This window comes from Grampus griseus (assembly GCF_964374135.1).
Source record: "Grampus griseus genome assembly, chromosome: 2".
NCBI lineage: Eukaryota > Metazoa > Chordata > Mammalia > Artiodactyla > Delphinidae > Grampus > Grampus griseus.
Genome location: NC_139018.1, coordinates 40,642,401 through 40,655,703, shown reverse-complemented (window position 1 = coordinate 40,655,703; position 13,303 = coordinate 40,642,401). Strand labels below are relative to the sequence as shown.

Here is a 13,303-nt window from a genome sequence, read left to right as displayed (position 1 = left end):
TCCAGGATACCACGTTCCATTTAGTTCCTTGAATTTTTAAAGTTTGTTTATCAGAGCAAAGTAGACAGGAGGTAGTGTGGCTTAGTGGAAAGGATGTGGATTTGGGGATCAGCTAGCTAGATGTAGGTTTAATCCTAGCTCTGCCATTTATTAGCTACTTGACTATAAAAAGTGGACAGGATTGTTGTGAGGATTAAATGAGATAAGATGTGCCAAAAAGCACCTGGCACATAATTAATCTTTGTTAAATGTTTCTTATCTTCTTCCTGATAGTGCAAAGTAGGAAACTTTTCAATTATATATACCTAATGAAAATCCATTTGGCTATATTATAGGGCTTTCCAAGTTCAGGTCATAGGAGTCTTCTTCAGGTTTATTATCAATCAAATATAGTGCATTGACTTGGAAAACCATGAATTGGGTTTCTGCATGTCTTCTGTATATTTGACTCCAGAGTACCAAGTTCAACAGATTATATAGAAGCAGCAGTGGCCTTTTATGATATCTGTAGCCTGTGGCTACACTGGTATTCTGTAGCTCCAGGAGGAGATTCCTATAGGACCAGAAGTGAAATCCAACACCAGGCTCTGGATTCCTTTAGCTGGCTGAGCCTCAGAGCTCATTCTGGCAGCATTTCAAAGTAGATTGGAAGCCCTTGACTCAAACATGGTCAGCTACATTAGAATAGAACACCAGACTTGAGGGTGTGTGGAGTTAATCTCAGAGTACTTGTTTTGCCAAATGACTTGTAAAATTGATGAATACTTGCTTCTATTTCCTATATCTGCCATGCTGTGAACATTGAGTCTGCTGTGCTGATATGTAGTCTAAAGCTGTGTTTTGACTTGGGAAAACAGAGTTGAGGTTGGGATTGTGTAAGAGTGAAAACTAAGCTGCTTGTTTCTGTATCTTTTCCTTCCTGCCGGAAGGTAATGATGAGCAATATAGAAATATAGAAATCTTTTGCCATTTTAGTGCAGTGAAGAAAATCTTGTTCAGCACAAAATGTTGCACTTTGCTTGAATATATTTAATGGTGTGGCCATCAAGAATGGAGATTTCCTTTTTAAAGGCTGACTTTGGCTGTCTGGAAGATAGTGGGAAGGCTATATATCTGTATCTTGGTCAGTTATTTCTACCACAGAAAGCTTATGTAGTGGTAATATTAAGGAAGTTAGGTTCTAAAGTAGTTTCCCAGGTAGAGGAGGTGTTCCACTGTTATTTAGTGACCAATGGTTGATGATACGTAATCAGCATTTCTGAAGGATCATTCATTTGCCAAATATTTATTGAGTCCTGATTAAGTACATGGTATTGCATTACATACTGAAGGATAGAAAGATGAATATATTGGGGTCTCTGACCCTGAGGAGCTTAAAATCTGGTGGGGGAAGTAAGACATATTTGTAAGTAAATACAATACAGGGTATATGAGTGGTGAGGATAAAGAGACTAATTTTGAGAGGTGGAAGGCAATGGGGGGTGGATTTTTAGCTGGGTCTTTAAGGACAAGAATTTTGAGAGTTCAAGGATAGAGTTCATTAGAGGCAGAGGGAACAAAGCATGGAGCCATGAAGGTGTGTGGTTTATTTCTGAATATATTGAGTAATTCAGTGTGTCTGGAGTGTGGGTTTTATGTAGGTGTGTGATGGGAGATTAGCTTAAAAGGCATGTTGGGGACAAATTATGAGGGACTTCAAATGAAATGCTCATTTTGCTGTGGTCTGGTGGACACAGTGGTCTGTGTATAGTGGCTGTGTTGTACATAATATCATGACCATATAGTTGACTGGTCCAGGGATGGGCACTGGCCCCAAACCAAAACAGTCAGAGTCCTTTTCTAGGATTTTCCAAACTTGCATGAAGAAAAGAATTAAGACTGGTAGAGGGAGTCTTGGAGGTAATGCTTGGGAGTTCTCAGTGACTAAGCTATCTGCCTGTTGAGGACGCTGATGAACAGTAGGTGAGAGGGAGGGTGACCTAGTAAGTCACATGGGTGATAGTGGAGGGAAAAGATCCTGGCAGAGACTAAGTGCCAGGTTCTAGTCTTCTCCCAGGTGTAGCAGCATTTTTGCCTCTTTGAGGTGATATTAATTTCCCCAGGAGCCAGAAACCCCACTTGAACTGGCCTAGGCAAAAAGATGAATTTTTTGGATCATGACACCAAACAGTGGGAAGAGCAGAATGCAGCTGGTCAGACTTAAAGGCCCATTCATTGTCCCTTTTCACTTGCCTCTGCCTGTCTCATCAAAGTAGTTTTAGTCTTTCAGAGGGGCTTTCCCCAGGAGGTTGGAAGCATGGCTTCCATTAGTTCCCAGCTCACATATTCTAGCTTCAAGAGGCTCTGCTACATTTTCCTTGCTGCCAATTTGATAAATTCTAGGGAAGATCTCTGATTGGTCCAGTAAGGGTTGTATGTCAACCCACACAGGCCTGTGGGGGAGTAGGAGCTGTTTTCCATAAGAAGGGAGGAGGGATGCTATCCATCATCAAGGGACAAAACAATAAAAGCCTTTAACATATGGGGAAGGCCCAACCTGGGTCCATGGCCTTGGGGCTGGAAAGGAAGGGCTGCGTTTGAGAAACATTGTCCCAGGGAGGTAGAATCTACTCTTAGGAACGCTAGAGGATGAGCAGATCTGGGAAGAGAAATAATGGGCTCCACTGGTCCACCGTTGGGATGCAGCTATCTTTAGAAATGTGGGAAACTTTGATAGTTGGGTGGTTTTTACAAGGGCTGAGTTTCCATTTGAGTCAGAAGTCTGGTGCTGTCAGTGCTTTCCTCCTCAAAGCTTTCTGACCATTTTGTATTATTGAACTCCACCAGTGGTAATGGTATACTTTTCAGCGTTTCTGTTGTATGCGAGGCATTGTAGTAGGGCCTTTGTATATGCACGTCATGTAATTTAATCATTACAACACTCTGTGAAATGTATTATATGGAGGAAGGAAACTGAGGTAAAGGAGGATAAGAAGTTTGGCTCAAAAACAGGTCTGTTTGTTTTAAAAGAAGGACAGGCTCTTTCTAGTACATTGCATGCCTCTTGTCGATACTACTGCTAATAAAACCTATACTACTCTTAATAATGGCTAACAGTTACTGAGCTCTTACTCTGCGCTAGTTGTATCCTCAGTCCTCTGTGCTAGTTGTGCTGGTGTTATCCCCATCTTATATTTGGGAAACCTGAGGCCCTTGATCATGCAGCTAGTAAGTGAGGAAGCCAGCACTTGAATCCAGCTCTCTTAGTGCTGGGGCCAAATCTATAAGCACTACTTTCTGTTGCCTCTAGCTCCATGAGTAATGCTTATCTGATAGAGTTCCAAGTCAGCTGTTGCTACCATGCTTCTCTGACAGTAATTTCCAACCTGGGAAAAGGATACAGTTGGTAGCAATGTTTCCTTCCATAATCTTCAGTGCTTTCTTTGCCTTAATCTCAAGGTTTGGGAGAAAGGAACAGCAATTCACTGCACAAACTGGTTGAGGTATCCTGTTCAAAGATACAATTAAAAGTGTGCTGGTGGTGACAAACAATAATGCCAACTTAATGGATGGGTTCTCAATGTAGTTTTGGCTAAAAATTTTATTTGCTCACTGATCATGTTCACTCTTTCACCAGAAGTTTCCTGTTCTGTTAAAATATAAAGATACAAAAAATTGCCTTTATTCTTAGAGAGCTTCACTTTGAGCTTATAATTGGTTTGGATGTGGTCTCTTTCAATAAATAGCAGGATAATGTCTCCAGGTCAGCACAGTGTTGGATATTGCCTATTTTAGTAAATTTACATTTGTTTAGCTTCTGTTAGTGAACAATATTATGATCCAGCAAATGACATGATTTATTTGTTAGGTGAATCCCTGATGTCTGTATACTAATATAAAGCCCTGTACTGCTGTGGCCTGCCTTGGTCTGTTGGTTCTCCTATGTGGTATCCAGCTGTTTGTCAGGTTCTCCCTCCGTAATCCATGGAAATCCCAACTGTATTGCCACATGGGTTACCTGTTGGGTTCACTGTTTAAAAAAAAGTGAGAGTTGTAATGTTCCTCTTTATGTTTTCATTGAAAAGAGAAAAACTGCTGTGAAAAATTAAAATTACTATGAGTGTATACAGCTGGTATTCATTTTATGGGTTAATTTGAAAAGCTTTATATGCCCACTTCTAATGGAGTTTGGGTCAGATTACAATATAGTGCTCAGCATAAAAAAATTTTCACATTACGCTACTCTTTGATGTTCATTCATTCATTCTTCATTTACTCTACTTATTCAACAAGTATAAACAAATCCTCCTTCAGGGGATGGATAAGATGTGTCCCTTATAGTGGGAGGAATTTATTATCTAATAGAGCTGTTTATGGACGTCACTTTGCAGCCTGGATAAATTTAGTGAATGTGACTTACAATTTCCAAAGAGATTCAGGCTCTCAGAGTGTAGAATTGCTGAAATAAAGCATAGATTCCTGTGTAATCACCCCAGTATTTGGGGAAACCATTATTGTCTTGATTGGGAGGGTGGTAAGAGATATTAGAGCCAGCCGAAACTGTTAAGCATGCCTGACCATCTTGAGAAAAGAGGTTCTCTACAGTTGCCAGATATTATTTATAGAACTATTTTGACATTTAGTGAGAATCTGTAATATTTAGGGTCGGTGCAGAGACTTTCATTCTAAATAACTGTTCCAAACTTCATATCTGCGAATGCATATTATTTTCTGTGATTGCACGACTGTGCAAGTGTAAAGGAGAAGTATAAAACACAGGCTATCAAGTTGTTCAAAAGAAAATACTGGTGCGAATTATTGAATATGTACACCAGGCATAAATCTTTGATACAATGGGAATGTCTCCAGACAAAACAAGATGGAATCTCTGTTCCTAATTGTGACACAGTTCCTTGAAAAATACAGCTAGGTGCATAGAGATGAGGCTTTATGTACAATTTGCCTTTTTAAGAGCCCTCCCCGAAATCTAAGCCTTTGCGCTGGCCTGCGGAAGCTGACACCGAGCCCTAGCTGCAGGACCGGAAAACTTGCTGCCGGAACCTTTGTGCTGACATGCCTCGCCCCCCGGCCGGTGCTCATTTGCAAAGGACCGTCCCAGCCAAGTGCCTGTTGGTAGGAATCCGCTTGGCCTCGGGTCTGAGGGGGCTTGGAGGTGGCTGTGGCTGCGACTGAAGCAGGCATCCAGGAGAGTCCACAGGAAAGAAGGCGCCATGGACGATCAGGGCTGTCCCCGGTGTAAGACCACCAAATACCGGAACCCTTCGTTGAAGCTGATGGTGAATGTGTGCGGACACACTCTGTGAGTCGGGGGAGAGTGGGATTTATGGGGGTAAGACGCACAGGGTGGGAGCTCTCGAAAGAGCCGGGAGATGCTTGACCTCGGCTCAGGGGAGAAAAGGGCGTCGTTAGTTTCGACCCTGGGGAGGAAAATGGGAAAAGGGAACGTTGTTTCTGTAAACAGACTAGCCGCTAGCCCTGAGCCGCTCAGGCCTGGTTTGGACTGCAGGTTCCCTGATGTGGTAACCAGCAGTTTGTTAGGTTTCACCCTTATTAGGTGATGAAAACCTCGACTGTATTTCCAGGCTGTGTTGTCAACAGGGTTCCAGACATTTCGCTGGTTAAAAGCGTGGGGTTAGGAGTGTTTAAGTTCACGCAAAATGTTTTTATTAAAAAGAGCGAAAGTGCTATGAAAATAAAATTACTGTGTTTATATACTGCTGCTATTTATTGCGTTAGTTAATTTGAAACCCCGACGATATGCCCACTGTCCTGATGGAGTTTGGTTAGATTCTTATCTCTAAAAGAGAAAATTTAGATTTTAGGCAGTTAATTTTGGAGATAACAGTAATGGCTGGCATTTATTGAGTGCACATTACATGCCAGGCACTGTTCTAAGCTCTTTACCATGAGTTATCTTATTTCATTCTCACAACAGTCCCACGAAGTAGGTACTAGTATCATTTCCATTTTACAGGGAAGGAAACAGAGACTGCTCCACGTCTCTTATTTAGTGGGCCCTGCTAGAATTGGAACACAGGCTGTCTGACTCTAGAACGCCAATTTTGGGGGGATAGGGGAAGAAGGGAGGTTGAATATTTTGAAGAGTAAGTGCAGGAACTGGTCAGAGTGTTTCTTGCCACGTTTTTATGGTCAAATGTGGTTCAGTAGAGGTGGTTTATATAAAGCACTTTGGGATGTAAGGTGAACGTACATTCCTGTAGTTTCTTTGAGGTTTCTTAGAGATAAAAAATGATGGATAATCTACAAGGTGGTGGACAAGACCTTTGGGTAAGCATAAATTGCATGGTTAATTGTAGTTATAATGATTATAATGGGATTTAGTAACTTACTGGATTGGTCCCTTTTTCTAATTAATCTTTATTTCCCTTTGCTTTATCCAGCAAAGGAAATACAGTAGAGCTGTGATTGAATGGGTTAAGATTTAGAAATAAGGTGAAAATAATCAAGTAGATTGAAAAAGGGAAACGAGACAAACGCTGTGTAAAGACTATTAGGTTTTTAGAGAGATTTTGCTCAGCTTCTCTTCATTTTCCTGTATCAGATTTGTTACAGTTGGTGCTCAAGGAAAGGGAATTTGCTTTTTTGGAAGGATGCTAACTAAATGTAATTTACTGGAAGAAATTTCTACCTAGTAGTAATTAGCCAGTCAGGGAAGATTATGTGATTTTAGTAAAATAAATTGCGTTTTTATTAGACAATTATAAAATATTTATTTTTAATTAGAAATTGCTTTTGTCATATCCATAGTCTTTTCTGTTTTTTCATAAGAGTTAAGAATTGTCTAAGTCATTCTCGTATTGCATTGATTTTGGTTTATTTGCTAACCTGTTAGATAAAGACCACGTTTTACAGCCCTTTTTTGACTTGAAATATGAACAAACTGAATAAAAGATTATATGTTATTGGCTAAGAGAACAAACTTCTGATTTTGAATTCTTTGTACTCTTACAGGCTCTGTGGCTTTGGGCAAATTCCTAACTCCTTTTGCCTCATTTTTCTTACCTGTACAATAGAGATAATAGCACCATATATATTACAGTGTTTGAGGATTAAACAATATATGTAAACATCATATTTGGAGGTGCTTAACAAAGTTTCTTTCACATAGTATTTGTTCAGTATACATTGGCTATCATATTATTTGTGCATGGTATGGATGTTAAGCAGAAATAAAATTTAAACAGGATCTGTTTGGCCTGCTATGAAAGACTTGCACAACAATGGTTATCTTTAAATAAATTTAAGAGACTATAAAATGTGAAAATATAATTTTAATTATAATGACCCTTTTGTGATGATTTTCTTAATATGAACTCGTTATCATGTTCTCTCATGGAAGTGGGATTATATATATCCTTACTTTTTTCATAATGTATATCTTGGATATCTTTTCTAAATTGGTATGTACATGTCTTCCTCTTTAACAGTTGGTTGATAGTCCACTGTTCAGTTATACTATAACTGATTTAACCAAAAGTTTTTTGATGAATCTTTAGATTTCTAGTTTTTCACTGGAGCTTCTCTCTCTCTCTCTCTCTCTCTCTCTCTCTGAGCACTTATGCAAGTATATTGTAAGATAACAGGCAAACGGGGGTAAATGTAAATGCCTAGTAGTAGAATTGTATGTGACTTGTAAATTTTGATGAACATTGCTCAGTTGTTATCAAAAAAGATTGTATTGATTGTGCTCCCAACAACTATTTATGGTAATTTTTGTTGCCAAACATCTTTGCTGATATTGGGCATTATTATTTTTTAAATCTTGCTCTTCTGATAGGTAATAAAACATTATGGATTTTGATGTGAAATACTTTTGATTTGATAGTATGTTGAATTTGTACAGAATGTATTTCATGGCATTGAATTTGGGCATTTTTATAATACAGTTGTTAGTCTGAAAGGAGCAGGTATTGTTGTTTAGCATTGCTATTTGCATTAGTTACCTATTGCTGTGTAATGAATTACCCCAAAACTTAGTACCTTAAAACAATAAATATTTATTATCTTACATAGTTTCTGAGGGTCAGGAGTATGAGAGTGGTTCAGCTGAGTGATTCTGGCTCAGTGTCTTTCATGAGGTTTGCTCAAGCTGTTGCCTGGGACTGGAGCATGTGTTTCCAAGGTCACTCATGTGGTTCTTGGTAGCTTCAGTTCCTCCCTGTGGACCCTCCATAGGACTGCTCATGACGTGGCTTTTCCCAGAATTAGTGATGAGAGAGAACCAGAAGCTGCAGAGCCTCTCATCATCTAATCAGAAAAGTCACGTTATCATTGCTTCTGCTGTATTTTATTTGTTAGCACTGAACAATCCTGTTACAAGGTGGGAGGGTGTTTATACACAAGAGTGTGAATACCATGAGACAAGGATTACAGGGCCACATGATTTTACTCACTTTATTTTGTGTGTCCTCAAGTAGTAAAGGCATTTTAGGAAGCAAGTGATAAAGTGAGTAGGAATAGTGCTTCACAAAATATAGGAAGTGTAGGATTATGGAAAGATTATTTAGGAATACTATTTATGAGAGAAAATACAGGAGCAGAAAGGAGAAAAGAGGTGAAACATTATGAAAATACTTTTCTCCCTTCACTGCTAGCTATTGAGGAAGTGTGTTCTCTTATGTATCAAATCTATCCAGCAAACACCCAAATGAATTGATTGCATGAACATCCAAAGAAGATTGGATTCTATTTTTGCTTTTTTTTACCAATTCAATGATGAACTTTGTCTTAATTACAGAAAAGGATAATATTTTTTCTTTGTTTATCAGGGCCACCTATTTTAAGAAATGGGCCTTTCATAGTATTCTTTCATAGAATTCTGAAGGCATATTGAATTAGATGGAGCCAATTAAATCTAATTTTCATTTAACTGAAGTCTTTTTTTTTTTTTTAAGGAAGCTGGGAAAACTTTGTTTTTTCTTTGGAATACAGAAACTTTATTTTTTCTTTTTCTGTTACCCAACATAGTTGGATAATATTTTTCAGATTGACAAAAATTTAAAACTAAAGTCTTTAATAATTTAAGTTTTATCCCAACCATCCTTGGCAACACTTGTCTCTGGAAACTTTACCTATATTTGGTTTTATTAAATCTCCTTTTTTCATTTTAAACACACATAAGACACAAAGTAGAATAAACAAAACACATCTTGATATATGTAAAAATCAATATTTTGCCGTACTTAAGGTTTGTCTTTCTCTCTTTTTAATCTTCTTTTCTCTGTCCCTCTGTCTCTCTCTCTCTCATTTACTGATGTTTCTGAGTAGTTCTAAAGAGTTACCAGTCTGAATTTTTCTGATTGCATCTCTGTGGTATTAATATGTTCCTTTGTATTTTCTATAAATTACTAGTAATTTTAGAAGTTTATCAGATTAAAGTTCAATTTATTTATTGTTGGAAAGAATAATTCATAAGTGGTATTAATTCATTTGTTTAATATGCTGGGCTTATACAATACCTTTTTGTGAACTAGGAAACAATGGACAGAAAAATTAGAAAAAGGCACTCATTCTGGATAGAAGAATTAGAAAAAGGGGACTTTACAGATATATTGTTGTTAATTTCTAATTTAATATTGTTGAAGTAAGAGAATGCACTTCGCTAAATTTCAGTCTTTTAAAATTTTCTGAAAACTTATTTATGGTCCAGCATATGGTCTGTCTTGGTGAGCAATCAGTGTAAATTTGAAAAAAATGTGTATTCTGTAGCTGTTGGGTATAGTGTATGTCAATTAGGTCAACTTGGTTGATAGTGTTACTCAGATCTTCTGCATCCATACTAATTTATCTTATCTACTCATTTTATCAATTACTCCAACTGGATTGTGGATTTGTCAGTTTCTCCTTTTAGTTCTGTCATGCTTCATGTATTTTGAAACTCTCTTATTAGGTACATAGATATTCAGAATTGCTGTGACTTCTTGATGAATTTATCCTTTTGTCATTATGAAATGCTCCTTTTGGTCTTTTGTAATATGTCCTGAAGTTTTTGTCTGATATTACATCATTCTCTTAATGCTTCCTGTTTGATAGTATACCTTTCTCTGTCCTTTTGCTTTCAACCAATGTGTGTCTTATATCTTGTAGACAGTACATAGTTGGTTTTGCTCTTTTATATGGTCCAACATTGCTGCCTTTTAATTGGTGTGTTAGTCCCTTTATATTTAATGTAATTTTTGCTATCATTGGGTTTAAGTCTATTTGTTTTCCATTTGTCCTTTTTTTGCCTTATTTTGGATTAATTGGATAACTTAAAGTATTGGCCTATTAGCTCTTTATTGTTATTTTATTTTTTAAATTTTCTTTTAGTGATTTCTCTAAGTATAACAATATGCATCTTTTTTTTTTTTGCGGTACGCGGACGTCTCACTGCTGTGGCCTCTCCCGCCGCGGAGCACAGGCTCTGGACGCGCAGGCCCAGCGGCCACGGCTCACGGGCCCAGCCGCTCTGCGGCATGTGGGATTTTCCCGGACCGGGGAACGAACCCGTGTCCCCTGCATCGGCAGGCGGACTCTCAACCACTGCGCCACCAGGGAAGCCCATTTTTTTTTTTTTTTTTTTTGCGGTACGTGGGCCTCTCACTGTTGTGGCCTCTCCCGTTGTGGAGCACAGGCTCTGGACGCTCAGGCTCAGCGGCCATGGCTCACGGGCCCAGCCGCTCAGCGGCATGTGGAATCCTCCTGGACCGGGGCACGAACCCGTGTCCCTTGCGTCGGCAGGCGGACTCTCAACCACTGTGCCACCAGGGAAGCCCAACAATGTGCATCTTTATCAAAGTCTATTAAGAGTCAATATCTGATACTTCTCATTTTTCACTTCCTCACAAATTCCTTACATTTCAATACCTCACAAGTGTGAATAATATAATACCATTTACTTACCCCTCTCATCCTGTATGCTGATGATGTCTTATCTTTAACTTCTATATATGATTTAATATTGTTATTTTTGCTTTAAACAGCCAGTTGTCTTTAAGGAGATGTAGAGAATAAAAAATAGTCTTTTTAATAAACAACTTTATTGAGATAGAATTCACATACCATAAAATTCACTCATTTTGAGTGTAGAATCAGTGGCTTTTGGTATATTCTCAGAGACATGCATCTGTCACCACAATTAATTCTAGAATGTTTTTGTTACTCCACAAAGAAACCCCTTACTACTTAGCCCTGTCCTCCAGTCCTACTGTCTCCCAGCCCTAGGTAACCACTAATTGACTTTCTGTCCATATAGATTGCCTGTTCTGGACATTTCATATAAATGGAATCATATAATATATGGTCCTCTGTGATTGGCTTTTACTTAGTACAAGTTTCATCCATGTTGTAGCATTTTTCAGAGCTTCTTTCTTTTTGTTATTGGATACTATCCCATTGTTTGGATATACCACTTTTTATTTGTCTGTTCATTAGTTGATGGACATTTGGGTTGTTTCCAGTTTTTGGCTATAATGAATAATACTGCCATGAACATTCATGTACAAGTTTTGTGTGACAAATGATTTTGTTTCAGGTGTGTACTTAAGAGTATAACTGTTGGATCATATGATGACTCTATATTTATCCATTTGAGGAATTGTAAGACTTTTCCAAAGTGACTGCAGAATTTTACATTTCCACCAGCAGTGGATAAGGGTTCCAGCTTCTCTACATCTTTTGCCAACACTTGTTATTATTTATCTTTTTGATTATAGCCATCCTAGTGTGCTGTAGTCTTTTTAAAAAATTATTATTATTTTTCAATTTTTGGCTGTGTTGGGTCTTCGTTGCGATACACGGGCTTCTCATTGCGGTGGCTTCTCTTGCTGCAGAGCACAGGCTCTAGGCTCATGGGCTTCAGTAGTTGTGGCTTGTGGGCTTAGTAGTTGCGTCTCACAGGCTCTAGAGTGCAGGCCCAGTAGTTGTGGTGCACGGGCTTAGTTGCTCCGTGGCATGTGGGATCTTCCTGGACCAGGGATCGAACCCGTGTCCCCTGCATTGGTAGGTGGGTTCTTAATCATTGTGCCACCAGGGAAGCCCCATTTAGTCTTTTGTATTCACCTACTTATTTACCATCTTTAGTATCTTTCTTCCTTCTTTTGGATCTGATTTTATAGTTGCATTGATTTTTTTTCTGCCTGAAGAGCATTCTTTAGTATTTCTTTTAGTACAGGTCTGTTGGTTAAGAATTCTCCCAGATTTTGTTTATGTGAATGTTTTCATTTCACCGTACTGTTTGAAGGATATTTCTTCTGAATATGAAATTATGGATTGTCATTTCACCACTTGAAATATATCATTCCATTGTTTTCTTTTTTTTTTTTTTTGGCCACACTGCACAGCTTGCGGGATCTCAGTTCTGACCAGGGATTGAACCTGGGCCATGGCAGTGAAAGCGCAGAATCCTAACCACTAGGCCACCAAGGAACTCCCCATTCCATTGTTTCCTGATCTCCATTGTTTGTGATGAGAAGTTAGCTGTTACTTATATCCTTGGACCCCTTTATCATAAAAATCTTTTGGGGCTGCTTTCAAGATTTTATCCTTGGTTTCTAGCAGTTTGACTATAAGTCTAGGTGTGCTTTCCTTTGTATTCATCCTAGTTGAGGTTTGCTGAGCTTGGAACTGTTAAGTCAGTGTTTTTCATCCTATTTGGAAAATTTCAGTGATTCTTTCTGCACTATTTTCACTCTCTTCTTATTTTGGAACTCCAAGTACATGTATGTTAGACTCTTTGGTATTGTTCTATAAGTTGCTGGGGTATTATTCATTTTTCTTTGATCTTTTTTTCCTGTCTGTTCTTCAGATTAGATATTTTTTACTGGTCTGTATTCAAATTCACTGACTCCCATCTGCCATGTCCAATCTTCTGTTAAGCCCATGTGGTAGATTTTTCATTTGTTATTGTACTTTTGTTCTAGGGTTTTCATCTTGTTCTTTTCTATAGTTTTCATTTCTCTTACTAGATTTCCTATCTGCACACTAATTAAGACCATATTTTCCTTTACTTCTTTGAATGTAATTCTTTGGACATATTTTGTGTTAAATCTTTAAAAACATTTAAAATAGCTGATTTTAAAGTTTCAGTCTGTTAGATCCAACATCTTGGCTGTCTCAGAGTTGATTTCACTTATTTTTTAAATGTTTATTTATTTATTCAGCTGTGCTGGGTCTTAGTTGCGGCATGCAGGATCTTCGTTGAGGCACGCGGGATCTTTAGTTGTGGCATACAGGATCTTTAGTTGCGGCATGCAGGTTCTTAGTTGCAGCATGTGGCATCTAGTTTCCCGACCAGGGATCAAAC

The 13,303-nt window shown here is 38.3% G+C and overlaps 1 protein-coding gene across 3 annotated transcripts in view; it reads left to right on the top strand.

Moving 5' to 3' along the window:
* The first annotated feature begins 5,082 nt into the window (after window positions 1-5,082).
* MNAT1 (MNAT1 component of CDK activating kinase) overlaps window positions 5,083-13,303 on the top strand; it is a 220,279-nt gene continuing 212,058 nt past the window's right edge. For all 3 annotated transcript variants that reach the window (XM_082647793.1, XM_082647792.1, XM_082647794.1), the window contains exon 1: window positions 5,083-5,299. In XM_082647793.1, coding sequence (XP_082503919.1) covers window positions 5,211-5,299 — 89 coding nt within the window. In that variant the 5' untranslated portion in view covers window positions 5,083-5,210. The remainder of the gene's footprint in view (window positions 5,300-13,303) is intronic.